The 23,336-nt window shown below is 37.5% G+C and overlaps 1 protein-coding gene across 1 annotated transcript in view; it reads right to left on the bottom strand.

Moving 5' to 3' along the window:
* The window catches only part of Col4a5 (collagen type IV alpha 5 chain), a 297,510-nt gene that overhangs the window by 3,867 nt on the left and 270,307 nt on the right, over positions 1–23,336 (bottom strand). The window contains 8 exon segments of the mRNA XM_060375633.1: positions 1,431–1,608; positions 8,812–9,004; positions 9,006–9,025; positions 10,859–10,957; positions 11,400–11,528; positions 17,561–17,632; positions 18,011–18,083; positions 20,493–20,626. Coding sequence (XP_060231616.1) covers positions 1,431–1,608; positions 8,812–9,004; positions 9,006–9,025; positions 10,859–10,957; positions 11,400–11,528; positions 17,561–17,632; positions 18,011–18,083; positions 20,493–20,626 — 898 coding nt within the window.

Below are 23,336 nucleotides of genomic sequence, written 5' to 3'. Positions count from 1 at the left end.
TGCATATATAAAAATTTTAGTACAGACATGAGGGAACATCTTGAAATATGTTGGAGGTTACTTCAGCAACATTTATATGCATAATGCATAATATATTATAGATACTTTTACTCTATAAAGTTGAGACTGAAAAAATTCTTTCCCACACACTTACACATTATGTGTTTTACACACACACACACCACCTCCACCTCCCAACACAGAGACAGAGACAAAGACTCAGAAAGAGAGAGATATTTAGGTAACCATATCACAAAGAAATGTGTTTTGATCTGGTCTGTCTTGGGTAGATTAAAAAATAACTATGTATACATATAAAGTCATGGTATGGAGAGAAAATGCAAATGGGTAATGAATGAATCTAGAATTTCCTATTAAAGCCAAACAAGGTTACAGTGTCAAAGAAATTGTATTTTGTAATGGTTCATTCCGTATGGCTACTAGAACCCTATATCATGATCACAATAAAAGTAAAACTATCCAATATTCTCAAGAGATTGATTTAAGTTGCTGTTTCAACGTGGAAAAATTCCAGGAAATCTCTGTTTTGTTAATAGCACTGGCAACGATTTGTTACTTTGAGAGCATGCCAAATCTCATCTATTACTTCAACTCCCAATTTTGGCTTATTCCAATAATGTGATGCATGTCTCTCACTGTGAGATCTAATCCAATTACATTAGAATCATAGCAATGCTATTCAGTATAACTGCTCTCTACCTGAGGACTGTCCTTATGCATTTCAAGTACATTGATAGTGTTTTAATCTTCCCTGAACTTTATCTCAAATACTGTTTGAGGGGTGGTAGTACTGCTCATTATAACATACCAAATGAATTACAAGCTATAATTTGGCAGTAAAACATTCTACTATCTGTGTTCAAGCTAACTTTCTAATATTTTCTCTTATAAAACTTTAAATACTACATTCTAGATTCATTCATCATTACCCATTTGCATTTTCTCTCCATACCATGACTTTATCTTTATATGTATACCTAGTTATTTTTTAATCTACCCAAGACAGACCAGATCAAAACACATTTCTTTGAGACAGATATCCTCAGATTTCTCCAGTTAAAATTAAATATTCCTTTCCCCTATTCTTTTTCCATTTATCAATCTGATCTTTTGTAGCACTTAGCCTAAGCTGAATGCTTACCACATTACTAAAAATTAGTAGATATATACACATATATTTACCTAATGACTAGGCTCAGTTTTCTTTATATTAAAATGTTTGTCATGGGTTTTAGTCAAAAGTTGATCTGTAAGAATTACAGTACAAACTAAAGGCAGGGCTGAATACTAAAAATCACTTTTAAACACTTAACTTTAAATGGATATCATTGATTATCTATTTTAGACTGACTTCTCACTAGCTAAAGTAAAAAGGAATTGGCCAAAGTCATAGATATCCAGCGCCTCACCGACTAATGAATGGCTGGATGCTCTGACCCTTCAGGGGCTCCACACTCATTGGCATGGGCTCTGGGGTGGAAAGCCAGTAAGAATAGTCGTTTCTTGAAGCAAAGTTACAAACATGGTTAATGTTGCAGAACATGAAAGGCATGGTACTGAATCGACGAAGGCAACTGCCAGCCGTCCCTAGGAATAATTGAAAAGAAAAAGATAAAGGAATACATTATGATGTTAACTTTATCTTAAAAGTTATTATGAAAAAAAATATTTCACAAAGAAAATAGTGCACATTTCTTAGTTAACAAAGACAACAATTTTTAATTATTTATTTATTAATTACAATTTATTCACTTTATATCCCAGCTAAAGACAATTTTTAAACCCTAGGATTTACTCATTTTTTTATTTTTTTTAATTTTTATTTTTTATTTTTTTATTAATTACACTTTATTCATTTTGTATCCCCCCCATAAGCCCCTCCCTCCTCCCCTCCCGATCCCACCCTCCCTCCCGTTTCTGCATGCATGCCACTCCTCAAGTCCACTGGTAGGGGAGGTTCTACTCTCCTTTCTGATCTTAGTCTATCAGTTCACATCAAAAGTGGTTGCATTGTCCTCTACTGTGGCCTGGTAAGGCTGCTCCCCCTACAGGGGGAGGTGATCAAAGAGCAGGCCAATCAGATTATGTCAGAGGCAGTCCCTCTTCCCATTACTATGTAACCCACTTGGACTCTGAACTGCCATGTGCTACTTCTATGCAGGGGTTCTAGGTTATCTCCATGAATAGTCCTTGGTTGGAGTATGAGTCTCTGGGAAGTTCCCTGTGTTCAAATTTCCTTGTTCTGTTGCTCTCCTTGTGGAGACCCTGTCCTCTCCAGCTCTTACTATTTCCCACTTCTTACATAAAATTCCATTCACTCTGCCCAACAATTGACCATCAGGCTCAAAATATATTTTATAATGTATGCAGATTTTATTCTTATAGACCATTTCATATTCCCCAGTGTTGTTTTAAATTGATTGTGGATACTACAAAAATGGTGTCTATTGACAAACGTCTATACACATAAAGGGCACACAGAATGTCTTTGCAGAATCTACCAATGTCTTATTCCATGCTGCCCTCTTATCTAAGATATGTTCAATATGTTATCTAGTGTGAGTTAGCAATTTCTTCAAGTGTATGAATAATATTGATAAAAATGCTAACCAACTACAGATAGGTTTAGGAGAAACCAAAAGGTATGCAAATGTAAAAGAAGAAGGAAAAATTGCATGAAGAACAACAAAAAAGGAAAGTCAAGATTTAGCTGGTGTTTAATCTAGATTCCCAACTTCAGTGGAGTGAGATATCCCCCATCCTTATAGAGTAAGTAAAACACACTTCCATACTTGTCTCCTGATGTAAAGCATTTAATATATGGTATTAAGTGCAGAAGTTTTTCCTGATATTAAGAAAAGTGCATTCTGAATATGGATACTGTACAATAGGTTGAGGATAAAGGAGGAAAAAAAAAAGAGATAGAGAAAGAAGAAAGCCCACTAGTACAGGTTTTTAATTCTTTATTTCCTGATAACCAAAATCAGGTCTTCTGTAAGAGCCGTACATATTGTTCACTACTGAGTCATCTCTCCATATTCTCCAAAAATATTTCTTAAATAGTTTATTTTTAATTAAATTTTTATTTTTTAAATATTAATTACAGTTTATTCAGTTTGCATACCAGCTGTAGCCTCCTCCCTCCTCCCCTCCCAATCCCACCTTCCCTTTCTCATCTCCTATGCCCCTAAGTCCACTGATAGGAGAGGTCCTCTTCCCCTTCCATCTGACCCTAGCTTATTAGGTCTCATCAAGACTGGCAGCATTGTCCTCCTTTGTGGCCTAGCAAGGCTGCTTCCCCCACGGGGAGGGGGTGTCAAAGAGCCTGCCACTGAGTTCATGTCAGAGACAGTCCCTGTTCTCCTTACTAGAAAACCAACTTGGATACTGTCATGGGCCACATCCGAGCAGGGGTTCTAGGTTATATCAATGAATGAGTTCATTTTAAACAATCTCTTTGAATCTGAATTTTTCCAAAAAACAGAAAATAACTGTGCTTGAAACGGTGTATAGAAAAAAACACAGGCAAACTTCAGGATAAAGTACACATGAGAATCAAGGATTTGAAAATTGAGCATATTCTTCATTTATTTAAAGGAATATATTTTCTTCGAACTGGGAAGGAATGATAAGGCCATATATAATCAAGAATATAAAATTATACGTCTGTATTATGACTTAGTTGTAGAGTGTTTTCCTAACACTTACCCTAACCTAATATTTTCATACCAGAAAATATTCCATCAGGTAATTGTTTAACAATGAAGCTATCTTTGACTGTATTCTTTCTTTATTCATTAACATAGCGCAAACATTAGCAAAGCCCTGACAACACTGATCATTCTTGGGATTTTGAACTATTGTTCTAAGGATTACCAAGTTAGGAATAGTTTATAGTTACCAAGTCTGAGAACAAACTCTGATTGACCAAAACCACACACTTTGGAAAGTTATAAAACAATACTGACTTGAGGTACTTGTTTTCATCCCCAGCACCAACCACCCTGCAATCATTTAGAATTAGAATAACTTAGTGACAGATTTAGAATAAGCCTAGGGATCTTTGCAAAGGTTCCTAACTTGAAAGTCATTAATTTAGTCAGGGAACAAAAAAGCAGCATACAAAATTAGATGAAAGAAAAGATATTGACTCAAGGTCACATGAAAAGAAATAAAAACATTGCATAACTGAAAAATAGAGAGGTTAGGAATTGCCACGGTTTGTATTCACCTCCTAAATCTGTCATTTATTACTTATGTGGCTTTAATTAAGTAATTTAACCTCTTAGCTAGTTTCTTTGTTTATAAAATTATAGAAAAACTTTTGTCCTCTCTTTTTGTCATTCTTGTGAAAATCAAATTAGACAGAAGGTTTGATACATTATGTATATTATACAGTAACTTTTAGAAAAGCTAATCCATTACCTGATTTAGTACAGAGATATAAATTCACCTGATCCCATAAAACAAAAGAAAATGTGCATAATGAAAGTCACATAATAATAAAAATGTGGTGTTTAAACAAGTTTGTGCTATAATGATATAGAATCACTGTTTATAATCTCAAAAAATTTAGACCATCATACCAAGCACTTCCCATATCCCAAATAATAAGGCTGTAATAGATTACTGATTTTGAATGTTTCTTTTCTCCCTCTCAGACAGAGAAATTCCGAAATTCAATTTGTCTCCTCCAGGGAAGATCACACCAATTGATTATGTAACACCAATAGGTCAGCCGTGAAAACATGTATATACAAGTTTCTTTCCACGTACTGAACATGTTTTATTTATGCCATGACTTCAAAAGAGACTAAGGTGAGTTACACAGAAGAATTTGGAAGGAGGAAAGGGAAAAGGACACTAGCTCCAAAAGAAGACCAACAGAGCCATAAAAACTGAGCCTTGGGGGCCGTGAAGAGAATGATACCCCAACCAAGGACCATGCATGGAAAGAACCTAAAACCCTAGCTCGGGTGTAGCTCATAGACTCAGTCTCCAAGTGAGGTCCCTAGTAAGGGGAGCAGGGGCTTTTTCTGGCATGAACTCAGTGGCTGGCTTTCTGATCACTGCCCCCTGGGGGGGGGTGCAGTCTTGCCATTCCACAGAGGAAGACAATGCAACCAGTCCTGATGAGACCTGATAGGCTAGGGTGAGATAGAAGGGGAGGAGGACCTCCCCTGTCAGTGGACTAGGGAAGGGGTATAGGGGGAGAACAGAGAAGGAGGGTGGGACTGTGAGGACACTAGGGAGGGAGCCACAGATGCAATACAAATGGAATAGATTGTAATAAATGATAATAACAAAAAAGAATGGAAAAATTAAAAAAAAAACCAAATCATAGTTCTTCCATCAATTCATACCAGAAAATATCCCACCAGGTAACTGTTTAACACTGAAGCTATCTTTGACTATATTCTTTGTTTATTCCTTAACATAGCTCAAACCTTAGCAAAGCCCTGACAATACAGACCATTCCTGGGATTTTAAAACTATTGTTCTAGCCTTTTTCTAAACCAAGCCCTAAGGAGTACCAAATTAGGAATAGTTTATAGTTACCAAGACTGAGAGCAAACTCTGATTGACCAAAACCACACATTTTTTAAAGTTATAAAATAATACTGACTTGACCCTATTTTCTGTTACTGTATATTAAGCTGTTACAGTGATTAAAAGTTTTGTACTGATCTGATGTTAAAGATTTTACATTTAAATTTTTTATTATTGTTATTTAACATGTAAGGATATTCTGCTTGCATGTATATCTGTGTATTGTGTGCATGCAGGATCTACTGACGTCAGAACAGGGCACTAGATTCCCTGGAACTGGTATTATAGAAGGTTGTGAGCTGTGATCTGGGTACTGGGAATTGAACCCTAGTAGTCTGGAAGAGCAGCAAGTGCTCTTAAAAGCCAAGCCATCTCTATGGCCCTAAAATTTCACATTTAAAAAGTTGTAACACAATTTATTAACTGACTCTGTCAGTGAAAATAAAATAGATAAAACGGAGCTTGGGGGTTTTGTTTTGTTTAGTTGGTTTTTGGGGTTTTTGTTGTTGTTGATTTTTTTTTCAAGACAGGGTTCCTCTGTGTAGCCTTGGTTGTCTTGGGCTTGCTTTGTAGACAAGATTGGCCTCAAACTCAGAGACCTCCCTGCCTCTGCCTTTCTAAGTGCTGGGATTAAAGGCCTGTGCCACCACGCTCTGATTCAAAATAGGATATTTTTATGGGAGAATGATTATAGGAAACTAGTGAATTATTTTTAACGTACCATTTCAATTTATCTAAACATGATATGCTTTCAAAAGTTCTTTATCTAATATTAGGAAAAAATGGAGAAAAAAATTGTAACCAAGGAAAGATGTAAAGGAAAAACAGGAAATTAAAAGACGAAAACAGATGTAGAAGAAGAAAACAACGTCAAACCAATTCTTATTTTATTCAGTTTCGACCTATGAATCCTGGCTTCTATGTAAATGAGGTAGAACTACATAGCATGTGTGGACACACTCTCTTGGAACAGAATAAGCAAAAGACACTTTTGAAGTTCTGCTGCAAAGAATTATTTTCACAGGGCGAATGAGCCAGCCAATAAGACCTCAGGAGGCTTCTCACCATAGACATTCCAGAAGTTGAGGCCTAGACTATCTTCTTAAATTTTTTTCATGGATACAAATGGGGGGGGGTTAAAATAAACAGCCTCAGATAAAATGACCAGCCCTTATCAAGTAATGTTGAAACTCTAAAAATGAAATCATGGGCATGGAGAGATGCTGATAGTCACTATTGCAGTGCTGCTCTTACCATTGACTAAGTATAGAGAAAGTACATGGGAATGCGTTGAATGGCTCATATTTTATTTGAAAACAAGGTGTTTTATTTTGATTTACACTGGTCTAATTATACTTTATAAGGATAAAAGGTGGGTTTTTTGGAGCTGAAATGTAACATAATTAAGCAATGACCACTTTCACTGATCTACAAATTAAGATTTTTTTTAAATAATTTGTCTTCCATGAAATTTTCAGGTAAATGGTGGGATCTGGAAAGGATCATCCTGAGTGAGCTGTTCCAGAAGCAGAAAGACACACATTGTATATACTCACTCATATAGACATATAACATAGGATAAACCTACTAAAACCTGTACATCTAAAGAAACTAATTAAGAGAGAGGACCCTGACTAAAACTCTCAGTCCCCATCCTGAAAGGCAAAGAGGATAGACATCAGAAGAAGAAGAACAGGAAACAACCTAGGAACCTGCTGCAGAGGGCCTCTGAAAGGCTCCGCCCTGCAGACTATCAAAGCAGATGCTGAGACTTATGGCCAATTGTTGGGCAAAGTGCAGGGAATTTTATGTAAAAAGTGGGAAATAGTAAGATCTGGAGAGGACAGGAACCCCACAAGGAGAGCAACAGAACCAGAAAATTTGAACACAGGGATCTTCCCAGAGACTCATACTCCAACCAAGTACCATGCATGGAGATAACCTAGAACCCCTGCACAGATGTAGCCCATGGCTGCTCAGTGTCCAAGTGGGTTCCATAGTAATGGGAAGAGGGACTGCCTCTGACATAATCTGATAGGCCTGCTCTTTGATCACCTCCCCTCGAGGGGAGAGCAGCCTTACCAGGCCACAGAAGATGACAATGCAGCCACTCCTGATGAGACCTGATAGACTAAGATCAGAAGGAAGGAGAGGAGAAACTCCCCTATCAGTGGACTTGGGGAGGGGCATGTATGAAGAAAAGGAAGGAAGGGTGGGACTGGGAGGGGAGGAGGGAGGGCCTTATGGGGGATACAAAGTGAATAAACTATAATTAATAAAAATAAATAAATAAAGTAATTTGTCTTCCAACTTAATGTATTCCAGTCACATAAGAATCTATCGCCCATAAATTACACTGTGTAATCAATCAGCTCCTATACTGTGGAGAACCTAGGACGACTGCTTCCTTACCAAAGGAAACATGGCTCTGAAGTAATCTTGCTTTAAACCAAAAATGGTAACGTGTGCTCTCTACAATGCTTTTAATTTGAAGTTAAAATTATTCATTTAAAATTTATAGTGAAGCAGCAGGGGATCAATGCAGATGCAGAGACTCACAGCCAAACTTTGGACAGAGCAAAGGGAATCTTATGGAAGAAATGGGATATAAAAGGACCTGAAGGGGACAGGAGCTACACAAGGAGACCATCAAAGCCAGAAAAAAAGCAGGGTCCAGGTGGGACTGCAGAGACTGATGCATCAACCAAAGACCATACATAGAGAGAACCTAGACCCCCTTCCTGCTCAGATGTAGCCCATAGTCAGCTCAATCTCCATATGGGTTCCCTAGTAAGGGGAGAAGAAACAGTCTCTGACATGAACTCAGATGACTGCTCCTTGTTCACTTTCCCCCAGGTAGGATGACCTAGCCAGGCCACAAAGGAAGAGGATCCAGGCAGTCCTGATGGGACCTGATAGGCTAGGGTCAAACAGTAGGGGAGGAGGACTTCCCCTATCAGTGGACTAGGAAGGATTGATAGCTGAGGAACAGGGAGGGTGGTATCAGGAAGGGATGAGGGAGGGGACTACAACTGGGATACAAAGTGAATAAATTGTAAATAATAAATAAATAAATAAATAGGATTTACAGTGGCTCTAGTTATTTGCCTTTGATATGTTCTTCAATTTGAAGGCCCCAAATAATGAAGTTATATATTTTATCCAAGGTCACTCTAGAACCTAAGATTTAAAAAATAAATGCAAAATTCATAGAAAGACATTAGATTCTAATTATCTTACCTAAGTCTTGACCATGGGCTCTTGTATTTCCTTGTACATACAGGAGAGAAAAGCCTTCATAGATACGGACTGTTCCTTGTGGGCATTGTGGTGCATCTGTTGTCTGACTGTGGCGTGTTATGAGGAATCCGTGGGCAACAGAAGTGGTTCCAGGTAGACCTGGAGGTCCTTGCAATCCATCTAGTCCTGGGGGGACCATCCAATCCACGGCTACCTATTTGTATGAAACCATTGGTGTACAAGATTAAGTAAGTTCTGAACCATTATTGTGGCTATTAACAAAGCATAATGACTTAATTTGATTACTTAATTTATTAAGTATTTATAGCTATCTATAAAAGCACTGTCAGATATAATGAGCAGAGAGACAAATGAGATTGTTTTCTTTGCTCTCCAAGAGATTTAAATGCATTTATTTCCTCCTGGCATTGGCTGAAGACACTAAACACTAGGTAAGAAGTGATGCCCATGTGAAGCCAGTATGTTTGTTATCTATTCACTTGCTATGCTACAGGAGGTTGAATTTTATGACCAAATTTCAGCCAATTGTTTGGTTCTTCAATAGGAAAAGAAGGGTATAGTTTCCATAGTTCTTCCAGCTACAGTGCCAAAAAATACATCTGGAGAATTATTCTGAAGGCTACTTGCTTAGAAAATAGGTAACTCATTTTTAAAAGCCTTCAAAAGGCAACATTTTAATATGCCACTGGCTCCTCTTTGCATGAGCTCATTTAAAAATTCTCTTTCCAGGCCTTTAACTACTTTGTGTGCTGCTTTTTGCACACTTCATAGCAATGCCTGTGATAAAGATGTCACTAGTTTGTTCGTTCTCTGGTAACACAAAGTTACTGAATTGACAGTGTTGGCTCTAGGACGGCCCACATCTCACTACTTTTTTTTTCACCAATGATAACTTTTTCTAATACAAATCCTTTGTGTTTATGTTACCTTGTTTTATATCTATATTAGCTAGAGTCATTAACATATTAACAATCTATTGAGTTTGTAATCCTCTATTTTATTTCTTTTCTTTTCTTTTCTTTTTTGAGATGGGTTTGTGTGTGTGTGTGTGTGTGTGTGTGTGTGTGTGTGTGTGTAACCATGGTTGTCCTAGCACTCACTATGTAGACCAGACTGGCTTGGATTTAGAGATCTGATTGCTTCTGCCTCCAAAGTGCTGGGACTAAAAGTGTGTCGCACCAGTGTCTGACTTTTATTTTTATTTTAGCAATCATATTAATGTATTTTTTATAAGTTTAATCAAATTCTTTTTGGAAGTAGGTTAACTTCAGACAGACATCTAGGAAGCTGATTTTCAGTACTCAGGAGGCTGAAGTAAGAGGACTGCCATGATTTGGGAGCCAACCCAGGCTACACTGTAAAGATTGGACCAATAGTGATTATAGTGATATATTGAGTCAATAAACAAAAGAAGAAGATAAAATACATTTAGCAGATACCAAAGTTAATATTTTAAAGAGCATATAGTAATGACTAAACTAAAAAATTGTATATCAATACATCTCATCATGAGATTTCACCACAGTGTTCAAAGTTCTTTAATGATCATTTAAATTTTCCATCTATATTTACTGCACTCTATGAGGGAAATTATCTTCAGTAATGTCACAAAATGAAGAAAGATTAAAGAGTGTTCTAAAGTAGATGATGAATTTAAATAAACACATTGAAAACTAGTTGCATGGATTTGGGAATGTGTATCAATAGTAGCCTACACAGCATGATCAAGCACTGGGTTTAAACTGCCACTAAACAAAAATAAAAATAGTTAAATGAGTAATTATTTTGAGTACCTGGAAGTATCTTGATTTGTAGTGCTTTCTATAGAAAATACACAAATGTGTATACAAGCAAAAGCAACATTTTTATACTTGTGTGGTATAGCGCACCTTTTTGGATGTACCTTCCTATTTTTTTTCCAGCTCCGGATTTGCTCTATCCATAGACATTATCAAAGCTCCAAGGATATCCAGAGGCTTTGAAAGTATAAACATCACAACCAGAAGCACTGTTTTAGTCATTTTACCTGGCTGTCCTGGCAGACCTGGGTCTCCTTTGCGCCCTCCTGCACCATCAAAGCCTGGGAGTCCATTTCTTCCTGGATCTCCTGGAGGACCAATTGTACCTACAGGAAAAAAAAAAGGATTTTAATATGATCAAGCCATTTAAATTAGCATGCCCAGAGTAGTTAAAAGAAATCTGGTTGGGCCTCATGGATGTTTGGGCATGAGATTTATCATTTTCAAGAAAAAGGAAAGTAAGATCTGTAGTGTCCTGGCATTCTATTTCTTACTAGAACTATCATTGTCAGAGACAAACTTTTTACTTGTAAGTAGCAGATCAAGAGGATGTTCTCAAATACATAGGTCTTTTTTTAATTTAATTTTATTTTTTCCGAGACAGGGTTTCTCTGTATATTATTGGCTGTCGTGGACTCTGTAGACCAGGCTGGCTGCAAACTCACAGAAATCCTCCTGCCTCCCTAAGTGCTGGGATTGCAGGCATGTGCCACCGAGCCTGGGAAATAGATAGGTCTTAAATAATGATATAATGATCTGTAAAGGTACCTGGTAAGCCTTTAGGGCCTGGAAGTCCTGGTGGACCTTTTAATCCAGGTTGGCCAGGAACTCCTGGAGGACCAGGATCTCCTTTGATTATAATGCTCAGTCCCGAAGGACCAGGCAACCCAGGAGGACCTGAGAAGCAAAAACATAAAAATGAAGGTGGTGAAGAGAAATGTCAGAAGAAATAGATGCCATATTGGCAGAAGATCAAAAGATGTATTTGTATGATTAAACAAACAAACAATTAAATGAAAAGAGTACTTAACTGCTGCCACATCAAGCAGAAGTGGATTTGGGGGAACTGTAATTATTTTATTATGAAAATTGATTAAAATCAGCCCATACCAGCCTTCTGGTCCACCATCCAGGAGTCCTTCCTCAGGATGGAAACTCCAGACTCATGCAGATAGCTCCATTCTTCCATGCTGAGAACCCTTGCTCTCCTCATCTCTAGCCAGAAAGTCTAAGTTCCAACTGCCAGCTCTATCTGCCAGTTTCGCCCATTGCTGTCATGTGCCACTGATCCCTTTTCTAAGCAAGACTTTAGACTCTAGTTACCAACTTCACCCTTTCCCATGATTTGAAAACTATCAATCTCCAGGGAGTAGCACTAGATATGTGTCCTATTTCCTACTCCCCAATCCTGTTTCACTCATTCAGATAGAAGTCTTAGACTTGTATCATCAACTCTACTAGCAATCACTGCTTGAAGATCAGTCCTGAGAACCTTCCCTCAACATTCCTGAAGATCTGCTGTAAGGATCTTTTAACTCTAGAGAAGTTTTATTTGAATGCTTAGAAAATTCACTTAGCTTCAGCTGAGCTAGGGGTACATCTGAAACCCCATTAACAGCAACACTGAATTGCCCAAAGACCAAACAGTAAGTCCTATGCAGCTGGTCTCTCCCTTGATAACTTGGGATTATAGGAAAAATAACTTCAAATATCCACTCAACAAAGGAAAGATAATATTCCCATACCAAGAAATTAACTGAACTAAAAAACCAATTCCAGATACCAAGACCTCATCAGAGATATAGAAACATCAATAACCTAAACAATAAGTCTCCACCAAATACTAGTAATAATAATGTTTCCTGAGATAAATGACTCAGATGACTTTTAAGACAGTATTTGAAAAAAGTAAGAATGAGAATTAGCAAGAGACTTGAAAAGATGTTAATAAATTCTGGAATCAATCATTCAAAAACACAGAGTTAAATGAAATAATAAAAACAAGTCAACATACAAAATAGAATTTAATAAAGAGATAGAATATCTGACAAAATGAAATAAATCTTGAAATGAAAATTCAGAAATTAAAAAAAAAATCAGATGAAAGCCTTACCATTAGACTTGACCAAGTCGAAGAAAGAATATTAAGTCTTAAAGAAAAGGTAGAATAATTGGATCACTCAGGCAAAAATATGACAAATTCAAAAATTTCCAAGAATGGATGATACAGGAATTCTGGCACACTACGAAAAGGCCAAATCTAGGAATAATAACTTTAGAAGAAGAAGAAACTCAGATAAAAAACAAAGAAATTATTCTCAACAAAGTCATAGAAAAAAATATCCCTAGTATTAGGAAAGAGATCAAATTCCATAAAGGATAGAGACCATCAAAATAGACTGGGGCAGAAATCACATTCCCCATAATAAATAATAAGAAATAAACAAAAGAATGAAAAGGTATTAAAAGTTGTAAGCAAAAAAAGACCGTATCACGTATAGTGTCAGAATAACAGCTGATTTTTTTCCGTAGAAACCAAGAAAGCTAGAACAGATTGGAATGATGTTACTCAAGTTATGAAAAAAAACCCAAAACACCAGCCCAGCTAGTACATACACCCAAACTATTAGTTATTCTAGGAGAAAGGAAAACTTTCTATGATAAAAATGTAGTTATAAACCTATGATCCATAAGCTAGCGTTAGAGATCATGTTTCCGGGAATACTGAGGTCAGAAGAAAAGGATAAAGATTCCAAGCACAAGGAACAAACAAAAAAAATTCTAGAATGTTGAATGAAAAGAAGCTTAAAGGAGCCCAAGGCAGTTCAGCATCCAAAAGGGTTCCCCCATAATAGGAGCAGGGACCATCTCTGACATGAACTCATGGACTGGTTCTTGGATCACTTCCGCCTGAGGGGGGAGCAGCCTTACCAGTCCAGAGAGGAAGACAAAGAAGACAGTCCTGATGAGACCTGATAGACTAGAGTCAGATAGAAAGGGAGGAGGACCTCCCCTATCATTGGACTGGAGGAGGGGCATGGGAGAAGAAGAAGGAGGGAGGGTGAGATTGGTAGGGGATGATAGAGGAGGGGTCTACGGCTGGGATACAAAGTGAATAAACTGTAATTAATAAAAAATAAAACATCACAAAAGAACAAAGTATCAGAAATCAATGTCTACTATTCAATAATAACTTTTATTGTTCTCAATTCTCCAATAAAGTAAGACAGATTAATAGTTTGGATCAGAAAACAAGATAAATCTTTTATTGTTACTTCTAAGAAATATACTTAATGAGTAATGACAGATACCATGTTAGAGTAAAAGGATAGAAAAAGGTATTGTAAAAAAAATGGATCCAAAAAAATATAAGCATAGTGTAGCTATTCTAATATCTGATGAAATACATTTAAAAAACAAAACTGATCAGAGATAAAGAGGGAAATTTTATGCACATTAAAGGAAAAAATTCCCAGGACAAAGCAATCTTAAACATATATTCACTAAACAAAGAATATAAATGGCTGAGAATCATTTCAAAACGTTTACTATATTTAGCCACCAGAGAAATGCAAATTAAAACACTTTGGGACTTTATCTTAACCAATCAGAATGCCTAGAATATAAATAAAATGTATATACACATATAACATGTACAAACACAAACAAACGAAAAACAAAATAATAAGTGCTGACATGAATGTGAGAAAAGATGAACAAACGTTCACTGCTGGTGAAAGTACATCTTGTACAGCCACTTGGAAAATCAGTGTGGAAGTTTTTCAAGAAGCTAGAAATGATTTCCTTGTTTGTTTGTTTTTTTTTTACATTTTTTATTGTTTATTATTATTAGTTACATTTTATTAACTCTGTATCCCAGCTGTATCCCGCTCACTTATTCCCTCCCTCAGCTTCTCCCTGCCCCTTTCCAAGTCCACGGATTGCGGAGGACCTCCTCCCCTTTCGTCTGGCCCTGTTTTATCAGGTATCTTCAGGGCTGGCTGCAAAGTCCTCCTCTGTGTCCTTGTTTTTTTTTTTTGTTTTTTTTTTTTTATTTAATTTTATTTATATATTTATTTATTAAAATTTATTCACTTTGTATCCCCTCTGCAGCCCACTCCCTTGTCTCCTCCCAGCACCCATCCTACCCTCCTCCTTCCTCCCCTACGCCATTTCCCTAGTCTCCTGATAGGGGAGGACCTCCTCCCCTTCTATCTGACCTTTATCAGACCTTGTCAAGGCTGGCTGCATCCTTCTCCTCCATGGCCTGGCAAGGCTGCACCCCCAGGAAGAAGAGTTGATCAGACAGCCTGCCACTTTGTTCATGTCAGAGACAGCCTCTGCTACCCTTACTAGGGCAACCACTTGAGACTGAGCAACCAGTGAGCTTCCTTTGAACAAGGAGTCTAGGTCCTCTCCATGCACGATCCTTAGTTGGAGTATCAGTCTCTTCAGGGCCCAGTATTTCAGATCTGTTGTTCTCCTTGTGGAGCTCCTGTCCCCTTCAGGTCCTATCATCTCTCTCTTCTTCCATAAGGATTCTGGGATTCTGCCCAAAATTTGGTCACCTGTCTCAGTATCTCCTTCGATACTCTCGTTGGTAGAGTCTTTCAGAGGTCCTCTGTGGAAGGTTCCTGTCCTGTTATCTGCCCTCTCCTACTTCCGATGTGTATACAATTTGCCCTTCTGAATGAGGATTAAGCATCTTCCCTAGGGTCCTCCTTGTTTAGCTTCTTTAGGGCTATAGATTTTACAATGTTTCTCCTATATTATATGGCTAATATCCACTTATAAGTGAACATATATCATTTGTGTTTTTCTGATACTGGGTTACTTCACCCAGAATGACCTTTTATAGTTCTCACCATTTGCCTGAAATTTTCATGATTTCCTTGTTTTTAATTGCTGAGTAGTATTCCATTGTGTAAATGTACCAGAATTTCTGTATCCATTCCTCCGTTGAGGGACATCTAAGTTGTTTTCAGATTCTGGTTATTACTAATAAAGCTGCTACAAACATGGCTGAACAAATGTCCTTGTTGAATGGTGGGGCATATTTTGGGTATGTTCCCAGGAGTGGTATAGCTGGATCTTGAGGTAGCACTATTCCTAATAGTCTGAGAAAGCACCAGATTTATTTCCAAAGTGGTTGTACAAGTTTGCACTCCCTCCAGCAATGAAGGAGGGTTCCCATTTCTCCACATCCTCTCCAGCATGTGTTGTCACTTGAGTTTTTTATCTTAGCCATTCTGATCAGTGTAAGATGGAATCACAGATTTGTTGGATTTGCATTTCCCTGATGACTAAGGATACTGAGCATTTCTTTAAGTGTTTATCTGCCATTCGATATTACTATATTAAGAATTCTCTGTTTAGCTCTGTACCACATTTTTAATTGGATTTTTTTTTTTTTTTTGGTTTTTAGTGTCTAATTCCTTAAGTTCTTTATATATTCTGGATATTAGCCTTCTGTCAGATGTAGGGTTGGTGTAGATCTTTTCCCAGTCTGTAGGTTGTCATTTTGTTCTGATGAGAGTGTTCTATGCTTTACAGAAGATTTTCAATTTCATGAGGTCCCAATTATAAATCATTGATCTTAGAGCCTGAGCTGTTGCTGTTCTGTTCAGGAAGTTGTCTCCTGTGCCAGTGAGTTCCAGGCTCTTCCCCACTTTTTCTTCCAACAGATTTAGTGCATCTCGTTTTATGCTGAGGTCTTTGGTCACTTGGACTTTAATTTGGTGGAAAGTGATAAATATGAGTATATTTGCATTTTTTCTATATGTAGACATCCAATTAGACCAGCACCATTTGCTGAAGATGCTGATTTTTCCCCCTTGTGTGGTTGTGGTTTCTTTGTCAAAAATCAGGTGCCTGTAGGTGTGTGCTTTTATTTCTTTCACGTTCCTAAGTATCAGGCATAAACAGCTTAGGAGAAGAAAAATTCTTTTTTTAATTTTTTTATGTTTTTTAAAAATTTTTATTAATTATAATTTATTCACTTTGTATCCCTCCCTCCTCCCCTCCCAACCCTACCCTTCCTTCCCCTTCTCCATCCATGCCCCTCTCCCAGTCCAATGATACGGGAGGTCCTCCTCCCCTTCCTTCTGATCCTAGTCTATCAGGTCTCATCAAGAGTGGCTGCATTGTCTTCCTTTGTGTCCTGGTAAGGCTGCTCCCCCCTCAGGGGGAGGTGATCAAAGAGCAGGACAATCATTTCATGTCAGAGACAAGTCCCTGTTCCCATTACTATGGAACCCACTTGGACACTGAACTGCCATGGGCTACATCTGTGCAGGGGTCTAAGTTATCTCCATAAATGGTTTTTGGTTGGAGTTATAAGTCTTAGAAAACCCTGTGCCCAGATTTTTTGGTTCTGTTGCTCTCCTTGTGGAGCTCCTGTCCTTTTCAGTTCTTACTATTTCCTACTTTCATGAGATTCCCTGCACTCTGCTCAAAGGCTGGCCACAAGTCTCAGTTCATCTGTTTTGATACATTGCTGAGTAGAGCCTTTCAGAGGCCCTCTGTGGACATTTGCTCAACCATGTTTGTAGTAGCTTTATTTGTAATAGTCAGAACCTGGAAACAACACAGATGTTCCTCAGCTGAGGAATGGATACAGAAATTGTGGTACATCTATACAAAAGAATAATACTCAGCAATGAAAAACAAGGAAATCATGAAATTTGCAGGTAAATGGTGGGAACTGGAAAAGATCATCCTGAGTGAGGTATCCCAGAAGCAGAAAGATACACACGGTATATACTCACTCACGGTATAGACATATAATATAGGATAAACATACTAAAATCTGTACACCCAAAGAAACTAATCAAGAAGGAGGACTCTGGTGAAGATGCTCAATCCCCATTCAGAAAGGCAAACAGGATGGACATCAGAAGAGAGAGAAAACAGGGAAGAAAAATTCTTACCTGGGGGCCCAGGAAGGCCTGGTTCCCCATCAGGGCCAGGAGAGCCTGGTATTCCAATAGGTCCTTTCATTCCTGGAAAGATGATACGTAAAATAAAATAACATGAGAAAGGAAACAAGACAGCCTGTATATAGAAAAATTAGAAAAAACAGATTTTTCCAAAGGAGATTAATAAATATGGTCAGCACTAGTTCGACTTAGGGTGTTGGTTAATGCTACTACTACCACTACTACTGCCACCACCACTACTAGTAATGATAAAATAATAATGATAATAAAATAATAAACAAGAAAAGAGAACTTTCATTTAGAGAGAAACAGATGAGGTGAGCCGAAGGAAGGCAGTGGGGGTGCATGTGAGAATAATACATTGAATATATGGAATGTTCATAGAATAAATAAAGTACTTTAACATATAAAAGAAAAATCTTAAAACATCCTTTCAAATACCTGGAAATCCCGGAACACCAGGGAGACCAGGATCTCCTTTCATTCCATTGAGACCTGGTTGACCAGGGTTCCCCTAAATCAATAAAAACATTGGTGATAGAAATAAAACTAGAAAGAAGTGGAGGAGGAGAATGAAGATTCAAGTACTACACATTGGCTTAGAAAGCTTTTACATTTAACTTGAATTATTCAAATTCTAACTTTGCTTCTTACAACCTTGTGACTTTCATCAATAGTTTTCTCTTTTGTAGTATGGAGAAATTATTAGTATGTCTATTTTATGGAGTTGCAGTAAGGATCAAATTAGAAAGTTCACGCTAATTGTGTGGAAAATTGATGATATTGGTCATCTTGTAAGTGATGGTTATTAACAAATACTTTCTTTTTGTGATAGATACTAAGATTAGAATAATATACATAAAAATGATAAAGTCTAAAAGACTTATGAACATAATCTAGAAACCATTAATTAGGTTGAGGAGCCACCAGTAGTATAAAAAGCAAGAGGGAAAATAGTTCAAGAATATAAAGGAAGAACATACAATGTCAAAATGATTGAAGAAGCTACGGGACTACACTAACTGTAAAACAATGAAGCTTTTAATTACAGGGATCAAATGGAACTAGGGTGAAAATGTATTTTTATGTCAAAACAAGTGTGAAAGAAAAGGTGGTTTGAGAAGCATTTCAAAATGTCATTGGATTCAGTTTGATGTTGTAATCAAATCTGACAATGTGAATATCAAAATACACAACAGTTTAAAAATTTATCATTCACTGGGAAAGAGAAACCATACACCCATATTCATAATAAATGTGTGAATACACAGAATAGAAGACATATTCTTGCCTACAGTAGGGCTAAATGGTACACATTACCAAGTGGAAACAGTACCAAGTTTACAAAGTTGTCATTTTGCCATTAACCCAGTAGACATTTTCCACGCAAAACTCATTTATAGATGTTAAACTTAAGGAGAATTTTTAATGAAGACAGTATTTTTGTGTGGTATTAAAGTACCTTCCTACTGTATTTCTTTTAAGTTGAAAAGGGGGAAGTAGTGACCACTGGGAAATAGTGACAGCTTGATTGAATTATTAAAATAACCTCATAAGTTCCAATAAGTCACAAATGCGCATTGGATGGACATCATAAGCCTATAAGAAGATGCAATATCACTCTCGTAGTATTCTATCCAATGACACATAACCTGAATCTAATTAAAAATGACAGATTAGACAAAAGAAGATATTCTATTTTAAAAGTGGGTAGAGGTTACACTTTAAGTGTAAAGTTATGAAAGGAAAAAGCTAATGAATTATTTTATATAATAAAAGATTAAAGAGACACAGTATTTGATTTCTGTTCAATTTGGTGAAGTGCACTGTGATTATATGAGAGAATTTTGTTGTTATTGTTTGAGACAGGCTTTCTCTGTGTAGCTTTGGCTGTCCTGGAACTCATTCTGTAGACCAGGCTGGCTTCCAAATCAGAGATCCACCTGCATCTGCCTCCCTAGTTGTAAATTAGAATACACAGGAGAAGAATTAGGGTGTAAATAACTACAGAACAAGCAATGGAAAAATTAAATGTTTAAATCTAGGTAGCTAGAAGAATGATGGTATGGAAAAAAATAAAAATAAAATACTGGAAAAATGTTAAGGACTACTACTTTACTGATAATCTTTTCTATTTGTTAGGAGGCCTTCACAATTAGAAGACATCCCAGAAAGTATAGGCTGTCTACTAGGAATCTGCTTGAATGAATCTCTGGGTCATTCAAACCAAGACAGAAAACACGGGAGTAACTGGAGAAGTTAAGAGTGCAGGAACCCCTTGGAAGAAGGGTGAGATAGGAAGACTTTGAGGGGACAGGAGCTCCACAAGGAGACCAACAGAGCCAAAAAACTTGGCCCAGGGGGACCTGCAGAGACCTACACTCCAACCAAGGACCATGCATGGAGAAGACCTAGGACCTTCCCTATCAGTGGACCAGGGGAGGTGCATAGGAGAAGAAGAGAGAAAGTGGGTGGGACTGGGAGAAGATGGAGGTGGTGGGTGGCGATGGTTGTGATATAAAGTGAATAAATTGTAATAAGTAAATACAAAATAATTAAATATAAGTAAAAAGAGAGAACTGAGATGCCTGTTTCCTCGTAGATTCAAAGGAAATCCATGTAGCAGAACTGAAACCTGACCCTAAGTCTAATTACTTCCCTATGTGTGTATTCATCCCAAATGCAATGCACTAATGTGCATATGTGAGTTTCCTCATCATAGGTTTGCTTTCACCAAAACCCTTTTAGTATGAAACAGCAAAGACACTTTAGTGGGAATACTATGAACCTTGCCTTATCTTTTCTCTTTACTCTATAGTGAGACAGGTGGTAAAGGTTAATAAAATTCTGCAACTCAGAACCCCCACTTTGAAAGCTGTCACCCACACTATTCTGTCATCAAATGTCTACTCTCTCTTCTTACCGGGAGTCCAGGTGGTCCTTGATCTCCTTTAAAACCAGGTAAGCCAGGTGGCCCAGGTGGGCCTGGATTTCCCCTCTCTCCTTTAATACCTGCATTTCCAGGGGGACCACGGGGACCTTCTGAACCTGGTAGACCTGGATAATGCATAACAAATGGCTACATTTTAGTATAGTATGCCAGGCTTTTTTTTTTTTTAAGAATATTTCATTAGTTACTTTTTTTACATTATTTTATTGTTTACTATTATTAGTTACATTTTATTAACTCTGTATCCCAGCTGTATCCCGCTCCCTTATTCCCTCCCAATCCCACCCTCCCTCCCTCAGCTTCTCCCTGCCCCTTTCCAAGTCCATGAATTGGGGAGCTCTTTGATTTCCCACCCCCCAAGGGAGGAGCAGTTCTGCTAGGCCACAGAGGAGGACTTCACAGCCAGCCCTGAAGATACCTGATAAAACAGGGTCAGACAAAAGGGGAGGAGGTCCTCCCCAATCCGTGGACCAGGCTTTTAAAATATCAGACATCTTTGTGTTAGTTGGTGGGATAAAATACGTAGATGCAGATTGGGTCATTTCCTAGTGTAAATGCAGATTCTTTTTGTTATAAATGCTGGTCTATAGACTTTTTGGGTTTACATTATTTTCTGGAACAGTGTCTCATGTATTTTAGGTAATTATTGTACACAATATGCAGCAAACAAATGACCTTGAACTTCTGATCTGTCTGCCTCCAGCTCCCAAGTGCTCAGATTACTGGGATGCACCACTATGTCTAGTTTATGTTATCCCAAAGATTAGAAGGGCTTCATGCATACTAGTGAAGTACTCTACCAACTCAGCAACATCTCTCCAGACCCTTGTGTTTTATTTTCTACTAAACATAATAAAGTCAGATCTAAATCTGGGTATGCTAATGTTTGCTTCTGTAATCTCAGAAAAAGTGGTTGACTTATATGGAAATGAACATAGGAGAGCACCAGTTTCAAATTGCAGTATGCATCTGTGGGAAGGGAAATGTTAAAAGAGATTCCTGAGTCACTCCTGGAGTTTTGATTCCAGTATAGTTGGGGAGAGTGCCCAAGGCATGCCCTTTAGTAGGTAAAACTACTAGATGCATGACCTACGGCTTAGAGAATGACTGCTGTAGAGCAATTAGGAATTCAAGTCATTTCTCTGACTGCAGTTAAAAGTAAATTACTTAGGGATAAGGATATAGCATTTGGCTAGGTCCTGGGTTTGATTTCCAGTACAGCAAAAACTTCAACCATTTTATTCACAAGAAGATACATTCATTCATCTTTTATTACTACTCCATTTTTGTAGTGTGTGGATCAAACATGTGGCCTGTGTGTGCTATGCAAGAATCTAGCTTCAGATCAATGTCTTATGGAACAATTAAGACACAAGCACACTAACTTCCAGTTGATTTTAGGGATATTTTTTGACACATAGGATATGTTTTAAATGTTGGACATTTATTGTTTCTGGTCAACTGTTGGGCAGAGTGAATGGAATTTTATGTAAGAAGTGGGAAATAGTAAGAGCTGGAGAGGACAGGGTCTCCACAAGGAGAGCAACAGAACAAGGAAATTTGAACACAGGGAACTTCCCAGAGACTCATACTCCAACCAAGGACTATTCATGGAGATAACCTAGAACCTCTGCACAGATGTAGCCCATGGCAGTCCAGTGTCCAAGTGGGTTACATAGTAATGGGAAGAGGGACTGCCTCTGACATAATCTGATTGGCCTGCTCTTTGATCACCTCCCCCTGTCGGGGGAGCAGCCTTACCAGGCCACAGTAGAGGACAATGCAACCACTTTTGATGTGAACTGATAGACTCAGATAAGAAAGGAGAGGAGAACCTCCCCTATCAGTGGACTTGGGGAGTGGCATGCATGCAGAAAGGAGAGAGAGGGTGGGATCGGGAGGGGAGGAGGGAGGGGCTTATGGGGGGAATACAAAATGAATAAAGTGTAATTAATAAAATAAAAAAAGAAAAAAAGTTATTTTAAAATATTTTCGTGGGATTTTGCTAAGGTTTTTTTTTTTTTTTAATTTACTAAATTTTTAACATATTGTTCTAAAGAAAGATATCAGTCCTCTTAAACAACCAGGTGGATTTATTACTGGGCAAGCCTATTGGAGGAAGGCAGGGAATAAATGCTACATGTTTGTAGAGCGCTTAATGGTTAGAACTAAAGCTATTTCAAAGTCCTAGCTAAGCTGGCATACATATCTTCTCTCCTGTGGCAGCCTTAATTTCTTACATTTATTTCAATAAAAAATGTTTTTACATAGGCAGGTTTTTAAAAGGTATCATAACCTATACTCAAAGCAATTTATAGAACAATGGGGTGGTGTTTACATATGAACAAAGGGTCTTATTTTTGACATATTAAACTCAGTCTTTAATGACCTTCCCTAACTTTTATTACTCTAAATAAAAGGGCATACACTAGTAATATAGAATAGCACAGGGATTAGAAGCACTGGATGCTGGAATTGTGATGCTGGGTTCTAATCCCAGCTCCATCAGTGATTACTTCTTTGACCTTAACAAGATTATTGATCTTTTCAGCTTTAATTTCTTCTTACGTGGAAGAGAAACAAAAAATGTCCTTAGTTTTTTGCTGTTCTTTGGAAATATTAAATTAAATCACAGGTAAAAATTACTTGTGAATAGCTATCAAATAGTCAGAATCATGAAATGTTGTTATTTTATAGTTATGATTATTATTATATAATTAGTAATAAAATTAAAGATAAGATTGGATTTTTAATGTTTTAAGAATTTTTAAGTGATTGCATAATGTAGCATTTATCTGAATATGACAAACAGGAAGC

Source organism: Meriones unguiculatus, chromosome X (assembly GCF_030254825.1).
Source record: "Meriones unguiculatus strain TT.TT164.6M chromosome X, Bangor_MerUng_6.1, whole genome shotgun sequence".
Taxonomy (NCBI): domain Eukaryota; kingdom Metazoa; phylum Chordata; class Mammalia; order Rodentia; family Muridae; genus Meriones; species Meriones unguiculatus.
Note: the sequence above shows the minus strand (reverse complement) of the source record. Positions and strands in the feature narration are given on the sequence as shown.